Source organism: Typopeltis vanoorti, chromosome 21 (genome assembly GCF_054136105.1).
Source record: "Typopeltis vanoorti isolate ZY-2024b chromosome 21, IOZ_Tvanoo_1.0, whole genome shotgun sequence".
In the NCBI taxonomy this organism is placed as follows: Eukaryota; Metazoa; Arthropoda; class Arachnida; order Uropygi; family Thelyphonidae; genus Typopeltis; species Typopeltis vanoorti.
Window position 1 is genome coordinate 19,668,042 of NC_143569.1, and position 23,342 is coordinate 19,691,383.

At 36.8% G+C, this 23,342-nt stretch overlaps 1 protein-coding gene across 1 annotated transcript in view; it reads left to right on the forward strand.

Moving 5' to 3' along the window:
• Positions 1–23,342, forward strand: part of LOC150094662 (NPC intracellular cholesterol transporter 1-like) — a 559,930-nt gene that overhangs the window by 270,810 nt on the left and 265,778 nt on the right. The window contains exon 13 of the mRNA XM_090411614.1: positions 12,348–12,462. Within this exon, the coding sequence (XP_090267740.1) occupies positions 12,348–12,462 (115 nt within the window). The remainder of the gene's footprint in view (positions 1–12,347; positions 12,463–23,342) is intronic.

The window sequence follows — 23,342 nt, forward strand, 5'->3', positions numbered from 1 at the left end:
GTAGATATGCACACCTTAGGCAGTTGAGTGTATGAAAGAGTATAATATGCCCAGGCAAATAAGAAGGACAACAAATCAGAATGAGATAGTTAGTATAAGGCATCAAGTAGGGATGGGACTAACGGGGGGTCTGCAATTCATATATACTAATGCTAGGAGCATTAGGAACAAGAAGGAAGAATTTTTGCCCCTGGTTGGCACTTCCAGACCACAGGTTATTGGCATTAGTGAAACATGGCTGACTGAAGATGATATAGCTAGTGGGATTGAATGTGAGGGGTATAGTGTGTTCAGGAGTGACAGGGAGAATAAAATGGGGAGAGGAGTATTATTGATGATAGCTGATGAGCTGCAGCCAAGGAGAATAGAAGTTGAATTGCAGAATAGAGAAAAGAGCACATTTGAGGTCATTTGGTGTGAGATTGGGGCTAGCAGAACGAAATATAAAATTGGATGCTGCTATAGACCAGGTGATGGAATAGATGGTGGAGATAGTATGCATAAGCAAATAGAAGAAATGAGTGGAAGGAGGTTAATTATTATGGGAGATTTCAACTATGGTAACATTGATTGGAAGGAGGAGAGAACAAATGCGAGGAAGGAATCGGATTTTATGCAGTTATTAAGGGATAACTATCTGCGACAGCATGTAATGGAAAATACTAGGGGTCAGAGAGTGCTTGACCTAGTAATTGCATCTGAGGATTTGACTGTAACGAATATGACCACATTGCCACCAATTGGTGAGAGTGATCATAGGGTCTTGAATTGGGAGGCGGCTAAAGGTGTGGAATTTACAATTAAGAGAGGGTATATGTGGAATTATCGGGATGGTAAGTATGACAAGCTTAGGAGTTTGATTAGTTCAGTGCCATGGCATGTAAAACTGTAAGGGTGTTGATAGTGCATGGGAGGTGGTTAAGAAGTGTTTGCAGGAGGCAATGGCTGACTGTATACCTAGAGTCTGAATAATAAATCAAGTAGGGATTAAATGGATGAATAACACCATTAAGCTTGAGCTGCAAAAAAAAAAGGAACAACTGTGGAGGAAATTTAAGGAGAAAGGTGACCTGCAGGCACATGAATGATATAAATCCCAGGCCAGAAGGGTAACAAGTGTGGTAAGAAAAGCAAAAGCAGATTATGAAAGAACATTAGCCATGCAGGCTAAAGTGAATCCCAAACAGTTTTTTCGATATGTTGCAAGTAAAAGAAAAAACGTATATCGCAGATTGATTTTAAAAAATGCCGATGGTAGGGAGGTAAGCGAATCAGTTGATATAGTAGAATTACTGAGTGAGCACTTTGCAAGAGTATATCACCCAGGTGGTGACATTGCAGAAATGGAAGAACCAACAGATTATACGGGAATTGTGGTGAATGAAGTGGAGGTGAATAGTCTATTACAAAACTTCAATGTCAATTCATCTGTGGGATTGGATGGTATACCAACTCGTGTCATACGAGAAGTGGCTAAAGAATTGTCAGTGCCTTTGACCATTTTGTTTAATTTGAGTCTCGGGTCTGGATTAGTCCCAAGGGGTGGAAAGAGGGGAAAATAGTTCCACTGCATGAAGGAGGTTCCAAGACTGCTGTTGAAAATTACCGGCCGATCAGCATATCGGGAATTGTTGTCAAGGTCTTGGAGAAAATAGTCAATAGGAAAATACAAGATTGGAAGATGAAAATGGGATACTTTATGGGGGATAGCATTATTTTGTGAAGGGTAGATCATGCCTGAGTAACTTGCTCACGTTCTATAACACAGTGACGGCTGAACTGGATAAGGGTAACGGGTTTACAGTGATTCTACTGGACCTTGCTAAAGCCTTTGATAGGATACCACATGGAATTCTAATCAGTAAACTGCAGCGTATGAGAATGGATATAGGGTTGGTGAGATGGATAGGAGGGAGGTTTATAGAGAGATATCAGAGAGTGGTTTATTCAGGAGTAGAGTCCAAAAGACAGCCTGTGACTAGTGGTGTGCCGCAGGATTCTGTTCTTGGGCCACTACTGTTTAATTTGTTCATTAACGATATAGGAAAGGATCTAAGAGGAACTGTGCATCTGTTTGCGAATGATGCAAAGTTGGGTAAAGCAATAGTGAATGCTCAGGATTTCAAAATTTTGCAAGATGATTTGGATAGTTTGGAGAACTGGGCTAAGGAGAATGGATGTCAATTTAATGTGGAAAAATGGATGGTTTTGCATTTTGGGGTGAAAAGATTAGCAGCAGTATATCACATTGGTGGAACTGTACTCCAGGAGATTGACAAGGCCAGGGATTTGGGAGTGTTGGTGGATAGGGAGTCGAAGTTTAGGGGACACATCACAAAAGTGGCAAAATGAGCTCATTAAATCACTTGGTTGCTGAAAAATACTTTAACAACCAGAGACAAACAGGTTATTGTTCCTCTGTATCGATCCTTGATAAGACCCATCTAGACTACTATGCCCAGATATGGGCACCAGGGTTTTTCTCGATGGGGAGAGAAATGGAGAGGATCCAGAGATGAGTGACCAAGATAATAGCAGGACTATTGAATGAACCTTATGAGAACAGGTTAAAGATTTGTGGGCTGCAGAAATTGGTTGATAGGCAGAAAAGGGGTGATATGATTGAGACATTCAAATTACTGAAGGGTTTCTATAAGATTAATTCAGAAGATATTTTTGAGAATAGGACTGGTGGTAGGAGGACTAGGGCCCATAAATGGAAGCTGGGCAAGAGTGTGGTTAGCAAGGGTGTTAGAGCTAGATTTTTTACTTGGAGAGTGGTGAATGAGGAATAAGTTGCCAGAGTCTATTGTGGGTGCCATGCCTGTGAATGAATTCAAGGCGAAGTATGATAGATACTGTGTGAATGTTGAATAGTTGTTCTTGACATGATGTTGGGCCTCCCTCGATGAGTCTAAGGACTCCTTGGAGCTGCCAGTAATAATAATAATTGTTCTGCGCATTCCATAAGAATATGTGGTGATATCTCTTCCATTCCCACAGCCCTATTAATATCTAACCTAATCAACACCCAATATGCTTCTGATTCATTCACTTCCAATTCTCCTAATACTTGCCTTCCTTCTGTATATTGCATGTCATCATTTACACAATTTACATTTGTTATCTGATGCCTATACAATCAACAGCTAAAACATGCCTGCTCAAACGTTGTCCGGATGTACAAGGTGTGCGATACCAATCAAGTGAATGGATTTGTAATGAAAAGTGAGATACCGAAAAGAAACAAAAACTGAAACTAACAGAACTGTTATCAATAGGAACATGTTATGCATGGACACTTTGGATGTTAGGAAAACTAATATTACTTCGTGAAGAAATGAAGAGATATCGGTGTATTATACTAGGACTAGCAGAGATGTGACGGACATCAGGAGAAATAAATCGATGCAAAGTCATATGGTCAGGGCTTGACACGAAGCAGGAGTTGGTTTCCTTCTTAACCAAAAAAGCTAGAAAAGCACTGTTAGGCTACAAACCAGTAAATGAACAAATCATAGTAGTAAGATTTCAAGCAAAAGTATTTAATATATCAATAGTCCAGATATATGCACCAACATCTGATATTGACTTATTTTACAAAGATCTGATAGAGACAATACCAAAGTTTGATGTACTAATTATTGAAGGAGATTGGAATGCGAAAGTCGGAATAGGTAATGATAGTTGGGAAAGCGTAATGGGAAAATATAGTTTTGGAGAAAGAAATGAATGAGATGCAAAATGTTAGAATTTGCTGAGGACCATGAGATGATGATCTGTAATACAAGACTCCAGCAAAAGGAGTGTAGAAAATGGACATGGTGATCAAATGATGGGAAAACCAAGAAGATGATTAAAACTGGAATATGAGAAGAGATTTGCCCTAAGATCCAAAGAAAATCCTAGGAAATTTTTTAGCTCTGTGGTTAGTAGGAGGAGAAATGATTGTGGAAGAATGACATTATGGGATAAAAATGGCAATAGAGTAACTGATGCAGAGGACATAGTGGAATTGTTCAATGAACACTTTATTGGAGTATTTCATCCTGCAGGAGTAAATTTTAATACTAGAGGGATAGGGCAGGTTTGAGGTTTGTTTCAAGGTGAAGGAGGAGAGTGTGTTCCAAATACTGGGTACTCTGGATGTCAGTAAAGCTCTGGGATGAATGGTGTTTCACCACGAGTTTTGAGAGAATGTGCTGAAGAACTGACCTTTGACCTGGCTTTTCAATTAAAGCCTGGCTACAGGAAAGGTGCTCAGGGAATGGAACAAAGGTAAGATAGTGCCATTGCATAGGGGTGGTAGCAGACTGGAAGTGTCTAATTATAGGCCAGTTTGTGTGTCATCAGTAGTTGTTAAGATCTTAGAGAAATTAGTGAGGGACTGTATACAGCATTATGCAAATGAGGGTAATGTTGCCTGTGAGAGTCAACATGGATTTGTGAAGAGGTGCTCTTGTTTTAGTAATATGCTAGCCTTTTATAATAAAGTTATAAGAGCATTAGATGAGGGAAAGGCATATACTGCCATTTTCTTTGATTTAGCGAAGGCATTCGACAGGGTGCCACATGATAAGCTGATATTTAAGTTGCAGCACATGAGTTTGGATGTCAGGTTGGCCAATTGGATTTCAATATTGGCTGTCTGATAGGTATCAGATTGCCAATATAGAGTTGTGTATGGTGGGGCAGTTTCGAGGAGGCAGGGTTACAAGTGAGGTCCAACATGGCTCAGTACTGGGACCTATATTGTTTAACCTTTATTTCAATGACATTGTCAGTGGATTGCAAGATATATTCAGTTGTTTGGGGGGATGATATGAAACTGGGAAGGGTTATTAGTAATATTGCAAATGTGGTGGTGGCCCTGCAAGAGGATTTGAATAAGCTAGACAGGGCAAATGAATGAATGGGGGTGTGGGTTTAATGCAGCAAAATGTAAGGTCTTGAGGTTTGGGACACATCAATGGGATGCCGTATACTCTATTGGAGGAGCTATACTGGAGGAAGTAAGGGAGACAAGAAATCTGGGGTTGATGATTGATAGAAACCTGAAATTCAAGGAACATATTGCAAAGGTGGTGAAAGTAACACAGAGGATTGCTGCAATAATGAGAAGGATGCTGACCTGCAGAGATAAAACAGTTATCATTCCGTTGTAGAAGACCCTGATCAGACCACACTTAGACTATTGTTCTCAGATTTGGTTCCCAGGATTTGAAGGGGATAAATTAACTATGGAAAGGGTATAAAGTGGATAACAAAGATGATTTCAGGACTGTACAATGTTGGTTATGACGATTAGCTGAGGGAATATGGACTGTAGAGTTTGGTGGATAGAACAAGGACAGGTGATATGATTGAGACTTTTAAACTGTTGAGAGGTGGTTACAGGGTGATGACAAGGGGGCCATCCCTGGAAGTTGCGAAAGGAAACTGTGAGCAAGAGGGCGAGGAGTGGTTTGCATGGAGGGTGATTGAACCATGGAATGCATTGCCTGATAGAGTGGTGAGAGCAAAAATAGTCAATGAGTTTAAGGAGTGATATGATGGACTTTGTGTTTCCTAGGAAGTACCTCCACTGTGAGTCTTTTGACTCCATGGAGACCTGAATAATAATAATAATGAATACAATTAAAAGAAGATGGATAACATCAGTACAGCATGAACTTTTCCTAATATATATATATCCACTCCTTGAATGTTTCAAGGATTGGATTTAGATTCAGGTCATAGTTTAGTGATTGCAAACGTTAAGTTGAAATTAAAAAGAAAATATAAATCCCATCATCAGAAATGAAGAGATACAGCAAAAATAAGTGAAACAGAAATAGGAAGAAGGTACAGAACAGTGTTAGAACAGAAACAAAAGTGTGAACAAAGAAAAAAAATTCAAATCTAAGAGCAAAAGAGTAATGAAGACGATAGAAGATGCAGTTGAATAAACAGTATCGGAAGAAGTGAATTAGACAGGAAACACTAAAGTTAGTACAGGAGAAGAGAATGTTGAAGAGAAGAGGGTACATCAGAACAAATAGAGGACCCCTTTCTTCTATATTGCTATAAGTGTAATGAGGTGAAAAAAGTAGTCAGAATGGATAAGATGGTTAGAAGAAATCGTTAGAAGCCCAATGCAATAATATAGAAGAGCACTATGGAGAGCATAAAACTAGGGAGGTGTACAAAATTATTAGAACCATTAACAGAAGGTGGCAACCAAAACAGACAGCAATTAAAGATGAAAAAGGCAAAGTATTGAATAAAGATAAAATTGAACAGTGGTGGACAAGATACTGTAGCGAGTTATATGAAGAAAAACTATATTGAGATAAGGTTGGGAAACTGTTTGAAGAATTTAAGCAGATATACCACCACATAATGAGTATGATATAGACATTTTAAGAGGAGAGGTAGAAAAAGCAATAGGATGACTAAAACACATCAAGAGTCTTGGTAATGATAACATCACTGAAAAAATGATTAAACATGGTGGCAAAAGTGTGGTTACAGAAATGCACCAACTATGTAATATGGTATGGAAAGAATCGAAAATGCCAGAGGAGTGGATGAAATCAATATTAGTGACATTATACAGGAAAGGAAATAAACTAGAATGTAAAAATTATAGAACAATTGCTTTGACAAGTCACCTTGGTAAGGTGATGATGATGATATTGACAGAAAGATTGCAAACACAATTGGAAGCATACCTTACAGATGTGCAAGCAGGATTTAGGAAAGATGGAACTACAATTTAACAGATTTTGACAATGCGGTTAATAGCAGAGAAAGCTATGAGAAAAAATAAAAACATATATACTTGCTTTGTTGATTTTCAGAAGGCATTTGATAGTATTGACCAGAAAGTGACATCTGTAGTGCTAGAATCCTATGGAATTGATAGACAAATAATAGCTATATTAAAAGATGTGTATAAGAATGCAATTGAAGCAGTTAGAATAGGTGATGATTTGAGGAAATGGTTTAGAACAAGTAGAGATACTAGACAGGGGGAACCCAATATCATCAAGCATTTTCATTCCACATTTAGAAAGAGCAATGGATAAAATGAAGAAAGATGCAAAAGGAACATCAGTACATAGGATGAGAATTAACAATCTGAGATTTGAAGATGACGTTATTATTATTGAAGAAGACGAAAGAGAACTACAAGAAACATTGAAACTGTGAAATGAGGAAAGGAAGAGATTTGGACTTGTTATGAACTTGGGAAAAAACAAAGACAATGGTAGTGATTTTCTTTCTTGACTACTTGTATAATAACTATAACACTTTTTTTGAATGTTAGTCAAGTGAATTTTAATTTATCATCCTACATGTTTTGCCGATTTTTGCTATCGGCATCTTCAGGGAATACAATTGGTAAGCTATATGAAGGTAACAGACTTTTTTTTTTTTTTTTTAAATTAAAAAAAAAAAAAACCTAGTCTCTTACCTTCATATAACTTACCAATTGTATTCCCTGAAGATGCCGATAGCAAAAATCGGCAAGACATGTAGGACAATAAATTAAAACTTACTTGACTAACATTCAAAAAAAGTGTTATAGTTAAAGACAATGGTATTTGGTGAGAAGAACATGAAACAAAAAGTACAAATGGATGGAACTGATATAGAAATGTGGATCAATTCACATATTTGGGAAGTGAAATGACATATGATTTGGACTGTAGAAAAGAAATAAAGATCAGGATTGCAAAGGGAAGAACAGAACTGTAGGCCATGGATAACATCTGGAAAAGTAAAGTGATCAGCCTGCAAACAAAACTAAGAGTATTGGAAACATGCATCTTCAGTGGTGTAATGTATGGATCTGAAACATGGAATCAAGTAAGGAATCAAGTAAAAGAATTTTGGTATATGCAAGAACTTGTTACAGGAAGATTCTAAGAATAGGATGGGTACAGAAAATCACAAAAATGAAGAGCTCTATCGGAAGATAAACCAAAGGAGAATCTAATGCAGAATATTATACAACAGAAGCTGCAATTATTTGGACAGATCTGCAGAATGAGTGAGGACTGTAAGATAAATACATTCATGTTTGGTATTATGGATGGTGTAAATAGAAGAGGTCTATCTCTTCTGTTTACACCATCCATACAGAGAATGGATAGATGACATAAAGGACTTGGGATGGGTTTACAGAAACTGCAACATTGTGCACTTGACAAAAAAAGGTGGAAGAAGATAGTGAAGAAGGTATCAGACACCAATGGGCAGTGAGCCCATAGTTCATGATGATAATGATGATTTACACAAGTATGATATATACACTGATAAAGTGCCCATTCAATAATTCATCTTTAACCTTTGCAATCGTTACTCTGCTGCCATGACTATTCACCAGTTTCAACCTAGCATAATTATTATTTCTCTTGCTTGCCATATAGTGGAAGAATTCTCTTGAATTAACCTTGACCTGACCAACCAATCTCCTCTCATACTGTACCTTTTCTTTCTTTACCATGTTCGTCACCTTCTTGGGCTGCACTTTATACTCTTTATGGATCCGATCGCCACCAACTCTATTGTACCTTCTCCATAGCATTTTCTTTACCAGCACATCTTGCTTGATTTCACTGTTCATCCATTCCACTCCTGCTCTATTTACTCACTTAACCCTTGGTATGTAGTTATACATTGCATGTATCAGATGATGCCTTATGAATTTTCATACACTGCCAACATCTTTTTGGCACAACTCATCTACTCAATGCTAGCTGACTACAGAGCTTCCTGTAATCACATGCTTTATTCTTCCACATATATCCATTTTTGTTATTAATCTTTTTTTTTTTGTTTCACCACTTCCCAAGCAACTATCTCATGATCACTCTCACCAATCTCCCAACAATAGTTTAAACTAGTGGGTCAGTACCTCATTTGCAACTGCATCTTGTGAAATTATCACGAAATCCAAAACATTAAACCCTATAGTCACTTCAGCCACATGCTGCTTAAGATATTTATTGCTCAGAAAGTCAACAGACACACTCTCCTTGTTTCCATAGACTAGGGATTCCCAGCCAGTGGGGGATTGAGGCGTTTTGGGGGGGGGGATTATGATCATAGTAGGGATAGATTATGTGTTAGGCACGAATTTTAAATACCGTGTGCTTTACAAACAAAGTTTTCTTAATAGTTTACATTATGTTATACTTTTTAATTAATGGCCATAGTTACTGAGGTCGTTAGACAGGATTAACTATAGTTTGAATCCATACATTCACGATATTAACACTTGAAAGGAAGTCTGTAAAAAAAAATTTAGGTTATATAACCTATAAATTTTATTTAAATACATATTATTTATCTGTGATTTTCAGAGTTTTTAGATTTTTTAATGGTAATATTCTTACATCCAGGTACTACATAAATATTCACCATTTTAAAAGAGATTAACAAACATTTGTTAAACCTAAAATATATTCGACATATTTAGAAAATCTTATGTGTCGCAGACATGACCTTCACACTGAAATATGGCTAAATTAGTTGAAAACTGATAACAGTGAAGTTGGTGTAGCAATGAACAGTGACCTTGCAGCATTTGACAGCACTGGAAAATGAATTCAGCTGATATTTTCCTGAACTTGTGATGAGGAGTTGGATTCAGTGAAAAATCCGTTCAAGTTGTCAGGGGAAAAAGTTCCTGAAGATCATCAAAATGAATTTCTGCAGCTGAAGTCTGATTTGGGAGCAAGAGATATGTTCAGTGAGAAATCAGTCAGAATTTTGGCCCTAGATGTGTGATTCCTACCAAAAAGTGGAAGAAAGAGCTATTCATGCATTAAATAAAAAATTACACAATAACCACAGTAATTAACTTTAATGAAATGAAAGTACAGATCTTTCAGTACATTATTTAGTACAGATCTTTCTTACTTTAAATACAGGAGTCAGATTTGTTAACTTTGACAGTGTTTCTCTCTTTACCAATATTCCATTATCTGATACTGTTAATTTACTATATGATAATTATCCTCCTGATATTGCAAAGATTTTTGAATATGTTATAGAATCAGGATATTTCAGCTGGAAAAACAAGATCTATAGACAAGTTGAAGGTACTTCCATGGGTAGCTCTCTATCTCCACCTTTGGCAAACTATTTTTTGAACCATCTAGAACATAGGTGGCCAACAGCAGGCCCATGGGCCACACGTGGCCCGTAACGTGATTTTGTGCGGCCCGTGGCAGGATAAAAGCTATATTAAATTATATATATATTATCAATTTAGCTATTAGTTTCGACCACAGATTTTCTGATTGATATACCTTATATTCATTATTTCTGATGACGGAAATAATTTGTATTCTCAACACGGAATCACCTTCAGGATTTGTTATGAATATCGTCATCATCGTTGAAAATTGACTTTGATGAACTTGTTGCCACTCATGAACGCCCACAGTGTTCTCATTAAGTTGTATTACATGTAAAAAAAAAAAAAACAGAAATATGTAATTAAATTTAATTTAATAACTTATATTTAAATCAATCAAATATTTTATATTGTTCTCCCAGTAGTAAAATGTTTTAACAAATATAGTAATTCAATACATATAACTATTGCCTTGAAAAAATGCAGAGTTTATTTTTATTTAAGTTAGTGTGCAGCCCATGACACTACCACTCATCATATATTGGCCCTCGTATAGAATGAAGTTGGCCATGCCTGATCTAGAAGATACCTTATTCTCATCCATTCATCTCCAACCCTGTCATTGGTTTCATTAGGTTGATGATGTCTTTGTTATATGGCCTCATTCTGAAAATGAACTTACCACTTTCCTACAACAGATTAATAGCCTTCATCCATGCATTCAGTTCACCATGGAAACAGAAAAGGCTGGTAGTTTACCATTCTTGGACATCCATCTTACACACACAGCCTCCTGTAATTATCAACCAGTGTCGAAAACCTACCTTTACTAACAGATATATTCATCAAAAGTCTGCTCGTCACACCTCTCATGTATCTCTCTTCAACATTGCAAAGTGTAGCATTTTAGAATTTGGAGAACAGAAATGGGACTCACACTCTCCTCTTATTGGCATATTGGAGGAGATGGAGGACATATGTGGAAGTGATGGTGGATAGGGACTTAAAATTTAGAGGACAACACAATGAAGTTTGGCAATGATGCATAGGACACTGATTTTTAGAAGTAAAGAGAATTTGGTTCCATTGTATAAAGCCTTGAATAGACTACTTATGGACTACTGTGAACAGATTTGGTCATCTGATTTTTCAAAAGGATGATATTGTAAGAGGTATTGTAAAGGGTTCAGAGGCAATTTATTAAGGTGGTTTCTTGTCTCTAGAATGTTAAGTATAAAGAAAGGCTGAGAAAATGCAATTTGCTGAGTCTTCTTGATATGAAGAGGGGAAAGGCATATGATAAAAAACATATAAGTTTGGTAAGGAGATTTTATCAGATTAACATTGAAGAAGTTTTTCATAGAGTGGAGACAAGAAGAAAAAGAAGTCATTGCTGGATTGCATTATTATTTTCATAAGGAAGGTATGAACAAGGGAGTGAGAAGCAGGTTTTTTTTCATGGAGAGTGATGAATGATTGGAATTCGTTGCTTGAGAGTGTGTGTCTACAAAGAATGTGTATATATTTAAGCCACAGTGCGATGAGCTGTGTATGTGTGTGACAGAGGGACTGCCCTCACTGTGTCTAATTTAGCATTTCAGAAATATGGGAAATTATTAAATTTAACCATTAAAGTAATGTTTTATTTATTAATAACAATATATATGTCAGCTGTGCTGTTATTACTCTATTGTTATTTTCTGTGTATTCTACTAATACATTATTCTCTTTCACATATAGTAGCAATAACTATTGAAATATTTCATTCACAACCATGTACATTAATATATGAATTATTTGAATGTAACAAATAATTGTCGTTATTTACCACTTTCTTGTGCTCTGACAAAATTTAGTGATATTCTAATTGAAATATTAGTATGTCAAATTCTTAAACTTATTTCCATTATATGTATCAGAGCATTTTAAATATATTATGATATGATCCTTGTCACCTTATATGACTGCAGACAATTTTTAAACATCTCAGTTTTGTTTAAAATATATTTTATTTTATATTTGATAATAACATTCAAAACTGTAGGGGGATGGAAAATGCATCTGTGAATAGACATAAGGGAAGGTATGATAAGGGATTTATGTGCAGATTGGGTGATCTCCCATGATGAGTCCTTGGACTTTTTGGAGGAATTTATACAGTAATAATATACTTCATTTTTATTTCTATAATTTGCTTTTTTTTTTTCCCCCCCAGAGAGATAAAAAAGTTGCTGGTGAACAGGTAGAGCAGCAGATTGCACGTATTGTGGGGGATGTAGGACCAAGTATGCTGTTGTCAAGTGCTTCAATGTCAAGCTGTTTCTTTATTGGTAAGTTCAGCTTTCATCCTGAAACAATATCTCTATTGCTGTATGATGTGTAAACAAAGATAATGAATATTCATTTATCATCATCAACTGCATAATATTGTTTTTATGATAGAATTAACTGAATTTTATCCATTACTGAATAATTTTTACTTTGTTAAATTATTCAGTATTTTCAATCGTATTTTCTTTTTACTGTCAGCACATCGACACTTATAAGAAAATACGATTGAAATCTGATGCCAAGGAATAAGAGAAAAGACTCATGCCGGCTCGGATATCACCCGGTCAAACAAGGTCCACGTCCCCAATTGAGCAATCAGGGTCGGATCAAAAAAAAAAAAAAATCAGCTACTGAAAACAAAGACAAAAAAATAAAACTTAAGCCTGTAAAGGATGGAATATCAATAGATACATGGAATGTCCATACACTGTGGGCAACTGGAAAATTGCAGTTGCTTCAAGAAGAAATGAAATACAGATGCTACATCTTGGGTATTTCAGAAATGAGATGGACACTGTCAGGAGAAACAAATGGTGGAAGAGTTCTCTGGTCAGGCAATGAAAGTAAGCATGAAGCAGGCATAGGTTTCCTGCTAAGTAACAAGGCCTGTCAGGTAATGACAGGATACAAACCAGTTAGTGAAAGGATAATAGTTGCAAGATTCAGTGCTCAACCATTTAATATCATGACCATTCAAGTATATGCGCCCACTGGTGAGAGTGCAGATGAAGACATTGAGAGATTCTACAGAGACCTACAACTAGAAATTTATGAGGTACCGAATCAGGATATAATCATCATTGGAGGAGACTGGAATGCAAAGATTGGCAGAAATAACACAGGATTGGAATAGGTTATGGGAAATTTTGGATATGGAAAAAGAAATGAATTCAGAGAGATGCTTCTGGAATTTGCCACTGATAACAACTTGATATTTGCAATACCAAATTCCAACAAAAAGATTGTCGTAAATGGACATGGTGCTCCTTTGATGGCAGGCATAGGAATATGATCGACCTTATATTAATAGATCAGAAATGGAGAACATCATTTCAACAGTGCAGATTATTCCGAGGAGCTGATATTGATTTGGACCACAGCTTAGTGATTGCAAATATAAAACTAAAACTGAAATACGAAGGAAAGTTCCAAAAGGCTAGAGACAGCTCAAGACTAAATGAAGACAGGCTAAGAACAGCATATCAAAACATACTGGAAACTAAGCTTAAAACCCCAAGTGAAAAACAAAATATAAATACAAGAGCAGAACGACTGACTACAGTACTAAAAAAAAGCAGTAGAGGAAGTAATTCCTGAAAAAGAGAAGATCAATAAGAAATGGATAACTCAGGAAACCCTGGAATTGGTACAAGAGAAAAGAGAACTGAAACTTAAAGAGAGAATTCAGAGGCAGCAGACTAGTTATACTGTCAAAAATGTGATGGAATATGGAAAGCAGCAAGATCTGATAAAGCCAAATGGTTGGAGGACCAGTGCAAAGACATTGAACAGTACTATGGCGAATACAAAACTAGAGAGGTCTATAAACTTATAAGAACTGTCAATAGGAAGTGGCAAACAAGATCAGTAGCAGTCAAAGATGAAGATGGTAAAGAATTGATGGACAAGACTGAAATCATACACAGATGGACAAGATATTGCAGTGAACTATATAAAAATCAACTAAATAATACTGCAACAGAAGTAATCAGAGAACTAAAATCAATCTCTCCACCAGCAGAGATCTCTGAAAATGACATCTTGGAAGAGGAAGTGAATAAGGCTATAAAACATCTCAAGAACAACAACAAGAGTCCTGGAAATGACAACATAATAGGCGAGATGCTAAAATATGGGGAAGAATTGGTTGTAAAAGAAATGCATAAGCTATGCAATGAAATATGGAGATCAGGGTATGCTCCCGAAGAGTGGAAAAAATTGGTCTTGGTTATTCTTCATAAGAAAGGCAGTGCTTTAGAATGCACCAATTATAGAACTATTACATTAATGAGTCATCTTGGCAAAGTGCTGATGAAAATACTTACAGAACGCCTGAAAGGTCATGTTATTATTATTATTATTATTATTATTATGTGACACCTCCAGGGAGCCCAAAGACTCATCGAGGGAGAGTGTGCCAACAGCATTGAATGATTGACCCATTCCCACTACTAACCACACTCAAACTTGCATAACTTTTTGTTAAGCAAGTTTGAGCCATTTTGTTGGGCCATTAGTAGCAGAGGCTCCACCAATCGACCAACCTTTGCTGGCATGGAGGTACATCTTCCTGATGAGCAAGCCGGATTTCGAAAAGATTGAAGTACAGTGCAACAAATACTCACACTAAGACTAATAGCAGAGAAAGCTTGAAGATAGAACAAAAAGATACACTGCTGTTTCATGGACTTCCAAAAAGCATTTGATAATATTGACCAAAATATAACATGGGCTGTCTTGGAATCCTATGGTGTGGACAATAAATTGACTGCCTGTTGAAAGATATAAACAGCCAAGCACAAGCAACAGTCAGGATAGCAGGTGTGACTGGAGATTGGTTTGCTACTAGTCAAGGCACAAGACACGGGGACCCAATATCACCAACCATCTTCATCACACATCTAGGAAATACACTAGATAGGGTAGTACACTAGAAGGTGGAGGCAGTTCAATAAATGGAATGAGAATAAACTACCTCTGCTTTGCAGATGACATCGTCCTGATTGAAGAAGATGCAGCAAGGCTGGAAAGGACACTACAAACACTGTACACAGAAGGAAAAAAAAATATGGACTAAATGTCAATTTTGAAAAAACTAAAACAATGATATTCAGACAGCAGGAATTACTGAACAAAGTTATCATTGAAGGATTTCAACTGGAAAATGTGGAACACTTCACATATCTTGGATGCCACATGATGCATGACTTGGAACTCAAAAAAAGAGGTAAAAATTAGAATAGCCAGAGCAACAGCTATCTTAAAAGCCATGGATAAAATATGGAAGAGCCGAGCTATAAAGATGCACATAAAGATGTTGTCCCTTATATTAAATTATATTTCACTAGAAATTATATTCTTGTTTATATTCATCTTTATTCTTTATCCAATAATGAGTAAACATTCTTGGATTTGTGTGTGGAGTAACTTCTGAACTAGATTCTATATAGAGATAGATGGCTTCACATCAAATTGCTTAGTATTCCAGAATGTGCCACATGCTTCCTTATGGACTGGGTATCCAGTTCTTTATTTGTTTTAGTCCCTTTTTTTTAATCTTCATTCTTTCTGTATGATTTTTTCATTCTTCATTTTATTTGTGGTTCAGTGTTGCATTTCACAATTTTCTATGATTAGTGAGTTCTTAATTTTCTTTAACCTTCAAATTTTTCTTAATTAGACCAGCCGGCCTGGCTGGGCGAGTAGTTAGCATATCTGCTCTCCAGCCAAAAGGCTGCGGGTTCGAATCCCACTGTGGGCATGGATGTTTGTTATTGTGGGAAAACTAGTGGTGGTGGTCTGCGGTAGATAGTGTTGAGGTAGTTGCGGTCAGTTGGTGGATAATTAGTGAATGAGTGGTGGAAGCAGTTGTAGAGCAGGTGCCCTCCCTCGATGAGTCTTTGGACTCCCTGGAGGTGTCAAATAATGATAATGATTAATATTTTCATCTTAAACCGTTCAACATTTTTCAAATCCAACTGTTCTTCCTACATCCCAGGCCATCCTATTCCTTTCTTGTCTACACACATATTCACTTCTTCTTCTTTGAGCATCGACCTTTCTCACGCAGTCGCCTCTGGTCCACCCTGAGTTTCCTCATTCTCCTGTTTGTCTTGTACACTTGTTCTGTCATTCTCTACACTCATGCTACTCACTTCTCCATTCATAAGCACCACTTAAATCCCTCCTTCCTCACTCTCCTTCTCTTTCGCATCAATTATTACTTGCTCAGATTCATTCTCTGCACTCATTACTCACTGTTCCAGCAACAATCTCTCTGAATGACTCACACCAAAATCATTGAAATGCATCCATCACTCTTATACAGTTTAGTTCGTCCTTCAAACTCATTCCACACATTAACAAAGCGCACTCTTTTCTCTTCACACATTTCCACTAGCATATCATTCACAATCTTTGCTCTCCACCTCATCTCATTGCTGCCATACTTGAGCAACACACTGACTGCATTTCCTATCACACTATTATCTTATCCTTCTCAATAACCTCCTAATATTCTTCCATTCTCTTTCTTTTCAGTCAAGTCACTTGTTCCTGCTACCACTACTAACTCTTTTGCTCACTTACTCTTCATATCCAATGCTTCAATCACTCCATTCATTTGATCTCCTGGAAAACAAACCTTGTGCATCTTCTTGTATCATACCTCTAATAATTGAATCCCCATGCAACATTATTCTTTTCTGTCTTCTTCACTCTTCATTACATATCTCTTTGTTTCACTCTACTTTTGCTTCATCTCTTGCCTCACTGCATCAACTTAGCTTTCAAATCCTGTATCAATTTTTTGCCACCATTCACTATCACTATTTTATCGTCAATCACACAATCTTTCTTGCTGTTAACCTCACTCACTATCTTACTGTTAGTTGCTCATTGTGTTTCAATCACATTATCACATGCTTATCGTCAACTGAACTCTTTTCCTTGCTATCACTTCCACACGCTTTCTTAGCATTTGCACAGTCTTCCTCAACAATCATTTCAATTATGATGCCATGTTCTCTACTAATATTTAAACAAGCCTCATGGTCCATTAGAATATCACACTTTCTGCATAAGGTAATAGCATTATTACTAGCTTACCTGGAAGCCTCCTAAATCATTACCATAATGTTCATTTGAGCTGTCTTAGCCAGTCTGAAGAATCACCATTTTAAACATGGAGCCTCAAAAAGAAGAAATACTAGATCTCTCTCTCTCTCTCCGATGTCTTGGGGGGGGGGCAATATAGGTTTAATGAGCCAATTCAGTGATTTAATGACCATTGGCAGGCATATATAGGTATATATGACTTGGCTATTAATAGGCTCATCATTTGTGAAGGTGTAATCAGAAGATTTTGTTGCTGCAGACTTGCTGGACTTCACCTAAGTTTGCATACTCCACATTAAACTGGTGGCCTAAGCAGCACTTCTGTCAGTGTTTTGGACTTCTGAGGTTTAGTCCTAGACACTAACGATGCAATCTGTCTCTCTTGACTATCCTGAAGAATAATTAAAATGTCTTGACATGGCAATTGTATCTTATATGCACTTCTATGTGTGTGTGTGTATGTTTGTGTATAAGCAGGTAGACTTTGCTGATTCATGAATACATAAGTAAGAGTTTATAAGGCAGAAAACTGGAATAGGATGTTGACAATTATTTTAATTAAAAACATAATTTGTTTCACCTAATTACATAGGATTTCTTCAGGTTTAAACAAGCAAACTAGTAAACGAACCACAACGACTAACAAAGGTGACAACCACTATGTAGTTATATAAGAGACTGATGTTTGTTTTTTTTTAAATATTTCTAATTGTGTGCTTTATTGTTCAGCATGTGCATGTTTATGTATTTGCTTACACATGTTTGGCTAATGATTGCTAGGATTTATTTTGACAAATTTATACTTCTGTTTATATTTAGATGTTTTGGACCTATTCAAGGATTCCCAAATTTTGTTCTCAGTTATGTCATGGCATCAGTATAATAGTTCAGATTTATCTCATAATACTTGATGTCTCATTGCTGAAGTGTCTTGTGTGCCAGCTGAAGAGAGTACATGTGATGATCCACAAAACTCTTCAACAATGAGACAACAAGTCTTATGGGATAAATCCCTAACTGAAAGAAATATTTTGGAATCCTTGGAAATACCGTTAGATCCAAAACATCTAAATATAAACCCAAGCATTAGCTTGTCGGAAAACATCCTAGCAATTCATTAGCCAAACATGTGTACACGAATGCATAAACATGCACAATGTGCTAAACAATGCAGTGCACAATTAGAAATATTAAAAAAAAAAAAAAAAACATTAAGTCTCTTATATAACTACATAGTGGTTGTCACCTTTGTTAGTCTTTGTGGTTTGTTTACTAGTTTAAAATATTAAAAAAAAAACAAAAAAACATTAAGTCTCTTATATAACTACATAGTGGTTGTCATCTTTGTTAGTGTGATACTTTGTTAACAATGATACTTATTTGTGTCTATGGTCTCACAGAAGGTTATACTAAGGTAGAAGTGGTAGTTTTTTTAGGCTTTAGAGAAAGAAATTTACACAATGAAAAAAGAATAGTTGGTCCTTGTTGGTAATCTACATAAAAGAATAGGAAATTATTGTCAGACATACCAAAATATTTTAGGAAAATTTGGAGAAAAGAGCAAAGCTATTAATGATAATAATAATAATGGCAAATACCTGTGGGATTTCTGCTCAAAACATGGACTGGTTATTACTAACATAATGTTCTGGCATAAAAATGTGCATGAATTCACATGGAGAGAGAAGGCAAGGAATAAGAAAAGTCTGATAAATATCAGGAAGGTGGCAAAATATTCTGGAGGCTGTTGAAAAAGCTCAGAAATGGAGAAGAGTACTGTAAGAGAAGAGATGACAAAAGTGACACGAAACTGCAGAAAAAGATATCCTTGATGTATGGAGTAATTACTTTGAAAAATTGCTAAACGAAACAAGCAGTGAGATCACAGTGGTAAAAAACACTTGACAGGCATGCAATCAGGAATACATATCCATACTAGAAGTAGAAAAAGCCATCAAAAAGTCTGAAATATGGAAAGGCATTAGGAGTAGATGATATTTGACCAGAAATGCTGAAGTATGGAGCTATAAAAGTCTTGCAGGGCTGCACTTCATAGTTCAGAAGGCCTGGAGAGAGGGACAAATTCCAGATTAGAGTAGAGCTCACAGTATCCCTATACAAAAAGAGAAATAAAAACTGAATGTGAAAATAACATAGGTATTTCACTAGTGAGAGTTCCTGGTACGATTTATGCAAGTATGCTTGAGAAAGGTTGAGAAGGATTGTGGAAGGGAAGCTCAGCGAAGAACAAGCTGGATTCAGACCAAATAGAGGCTGTTAAGATCAGATTTTCACTTTATGACAGATAGTTGAGAAATCATTGGAATATGACAAAGATCTATGTTTAAATTTTGTAGACCTGTGAAAGGCATATGGCAAGGTGCCAAGAGAGAAGCTATTCAATATGCTACAGTTATATGGCACAAATGGGGCATTATATCAAGCAATACTTTGTCTGTATTTGAGTTGTAAGTAAGCAGTTAGAATTGAAGGAAGTCAGGAAGATGGTTTAATGTTAAATCTGGTGTCAGACAAGGATGTACATTAACCCCTCTGTTATTCATTATCTATATGGATCACATTATGAAGGATAGCAGTATTATACCTGATATCAAAATTGGAGATGTTAATCTGAAATCGCCTGAAACAAGTAAAACATTTCAGCTACTTAGGCACAATTTTTAGTGGAGATGGTAAAGTAACTATGTAAATAAATAGCAGAATCAATAAAACCAGTATGGTAGTAAGTCAACTGAATAAATTTATATGGAATAAGAGGGAAATTAGTCAAAACACTTTGCATATTAGGAAAGAACTTGACATTGTTAGCATCTAGTAATGTGTCAGCGGAGATAATCTCAGGTGGTGTGGTCACTTAAACAGAATGGGAAATGAAAGATTAGCAAAATAAGTGTTCTCTGCCAGGTTGGCAGGAAAACGACCCAGAGGAAGACCAAGATATAGATGGGTTGATATAGTAAAAAGTGCCTTAGAAGACAGAAATATAAGATCTGGTAATGTTGGAGTCTTGACAGATAACAGATTGATTTGGAGGAAAATTGTTGATAGAAAGTTAGTAATGATGTAACTTCTTCATGTGGTACTATCATAATATCCTGTACACCCCTTGAGGGTACATGTCAAGAATTTGATGATGATGATGATGATGATGAAGAAATGAAAAAATATCAATTCAGGTGGAATAGATAAGATACAGAATTAACTAATTAAACTATGGAGGGAAAGAATTAGCAAGAGAATTATATGATACTCGAAGACTCTTCTGATCTAAAGAATTAAAGAGGAATACAAACTGTTTTGTGCAACATTAAAATTATGCACAAAAATAATTGGAAATTTATAAAATAATATATTATTAGTAGTTATTATTATTATTATTATTACCCCAAGACCTTATGGAGTCAAAGACTCATCTGGTAGATCCTTTTATCAAACACACAGCTCATCATACTGTGCTTTAAAAAAATGCCACTCAAATTCTCTGCAGACACCACACTCTCAGACAAGGAATTCCAATCATGTACAACTCTGCACGAATAAAACCTGCCTCTCGCTCCTACTCATAACCTCTTTACACAGTTTCCATGGATGACCTCTGGTTCTCTCCCGATCTCCCACTATTTTCTGTAGAACTTCTCCAGCATTGATCCCTTACCAACTTGTTGGTCTCTCTATCATATACCCCCCTCTTCCTCCTGTCCACCAGACTCTGCAAATTATATCTTCTCAATCTTTCCTCATACTCGATATTCCAGAGGTCAGAAACTGCCTTAGTCAATTGCCTTTGGACCCTTTCCAACATCTCTTCATCCTTCTGAAAACCAGGTGACCAAATCTGGGCACAATAGTCCATGTGTGGCCTAATCAAAGCCTTATATATAGAACAAGAATCTCCCTACTTCTACACGTCAGTGTCCTCCACATCATTCCCAGAAGCCTTTGTGTTGTCTTTATAATTTTGGCTATGTGTCCCCTAAATTTCAGATCCTTATTCACTATCACAACCAGATCTCTTATTTCTTCCACCTCCAACAATATATCCTCACCAAGCATAAATTCTGCATCCGATCTTTGTTTTCAAAATTTTAAAACCTTACATTTTGCAGCATTGAACTCATATCCTCATTTCTTTGCCCAATCACTCAATTTATTCAAGTCTTCTTGCAAGGCCACAACATCTTCACTACTCTTCATGGTTCATCCCAACTTTGCATCATCTGTAAACAACTGAATATCTCCATCCAAATATTTATTTATATCATTAATATACAAGTTAACAGTAATGGCCCTAAAATGGACCCCTGAGGCCACTAGTGACTTTCCTTTTCCTGGATATTGCTCCCCCATACACAACTTGTTGATACCTATCAGATAGCCAGTTTCCAATCCAATGCACTAATCTAATATCCAACCCCATCTACTCTAGTTTGACTGTCAGTTTATCATTAGGTACTCTATCAAAAACCTTTGCGAAATCTAAGTACGTTACTGTGTATCGTTCTCCTCTGTCCAAGGAAGCAGTCACTTTATTGTTAAAAGTAAGTAGATTACTAAACCATGACCTCCCTTTAGCAAATCCATGCTGTCCATCAAAGATAATACCATTGTCACTTCATCCTTCAAACTCATTTCACACATCAACAAACTGTACTCCCATCTCCTTGCACATTTCAGTCAGCATACCATTCATGCTCATTCTCTCTCTCTCCATTGTTGTCAACCGAACTCTAGATCCTAGTTCTCACAAGCTTCTCCAGCAACTTAACCACAACACCTGACACACAGATAGGTCTATAGTTTGATGCTTGAGTTCGATCACCTCCCCCCCTCCCTTTTTACCCCTTCTATCCTCACAATACTCATCATACCCTTCCATCTCTATTCCTATCAGGATGTCATCCTCTTCCAACCATGTCTCACTTATTCCGACAATCTTTGGGTGAACAGACGTAATTAATGCAACCATTTCATCTGCCTTGTTTCTTATACTTCTAGCATTTGTGTACAAACACAGCAGCTCATTTCTGGATCTACAGCTGGTTCCACTGATACCACTCACTCGATGTGATCTCTTCATGCTCGACTGGGGCCATTTCCCTTTCTGCTTATTTATTTTAAAACCCTTTTCAATTCCTACTGTTTCCTCTTAATCCCAGGTCATCCCATTCCTTTCCTGTTACACATGCTCTCACCTCCTCTCAGAGCATCCACCTTTCTTATGTTGTGTACCCTTGTTCCCAGTGAGCCTCCCTGTTTCCCTACTTCTCTTGAACACCCATTCTCTCATTTTATATACTCATACCACTCACTTCCTCAATCATAACCTCCTCTTCAATCACTCCTGTCTTACTCTCCTGCTCTTTCACATCACTTCACACTTGATCCGATTCATTCTCTCTCACGCTACTGACTACTCTACCTTCCAGCAGCAGTCTCTCAAAGCAACTCACACCATAACCACACAAATGCAGTCCATCACTCCCATACAGTTCACTTCATCCTTCAAAATCATTTTGCACATCAACAAACTGTACTCCCATCTCCTCACGCATTTCATCCAGCATACCATTCATAATCATTCTCTCTCCATTGTTGTCAACCCAACTCTAGATCCTAGTTCTCACAAGCTTCTCCAACAACTTAACCACAACACCTGACACACAGATAGGCCTATAGTTTGATGTTTGAGTTCAATCACCTCCTTTATGAAGTGGCACAATCTTTCCCTCCTTCCACTCTTTAGGGACTTGACCGAGTGCAAGATGTGCATTAAAAAAATATGTCAGGACAGGTGTCAACTCCCTGGCACATTCCTTCGGAATATGTGGTTATATATATTATCAAGTCCCACAGCCTTATTAACATCTAGTTTACTCAACTCCCCATACACCTCTTGCTCACTTACAGTCAGTCTCTCCTCCCCATCATCTACTGCTTTTAATCTCTCCATGAAGTTACATTCACAAGATTGAAAGACCTTTATGAACTGCTCATTAAGTATCTCCACCATACATTCTGCAAC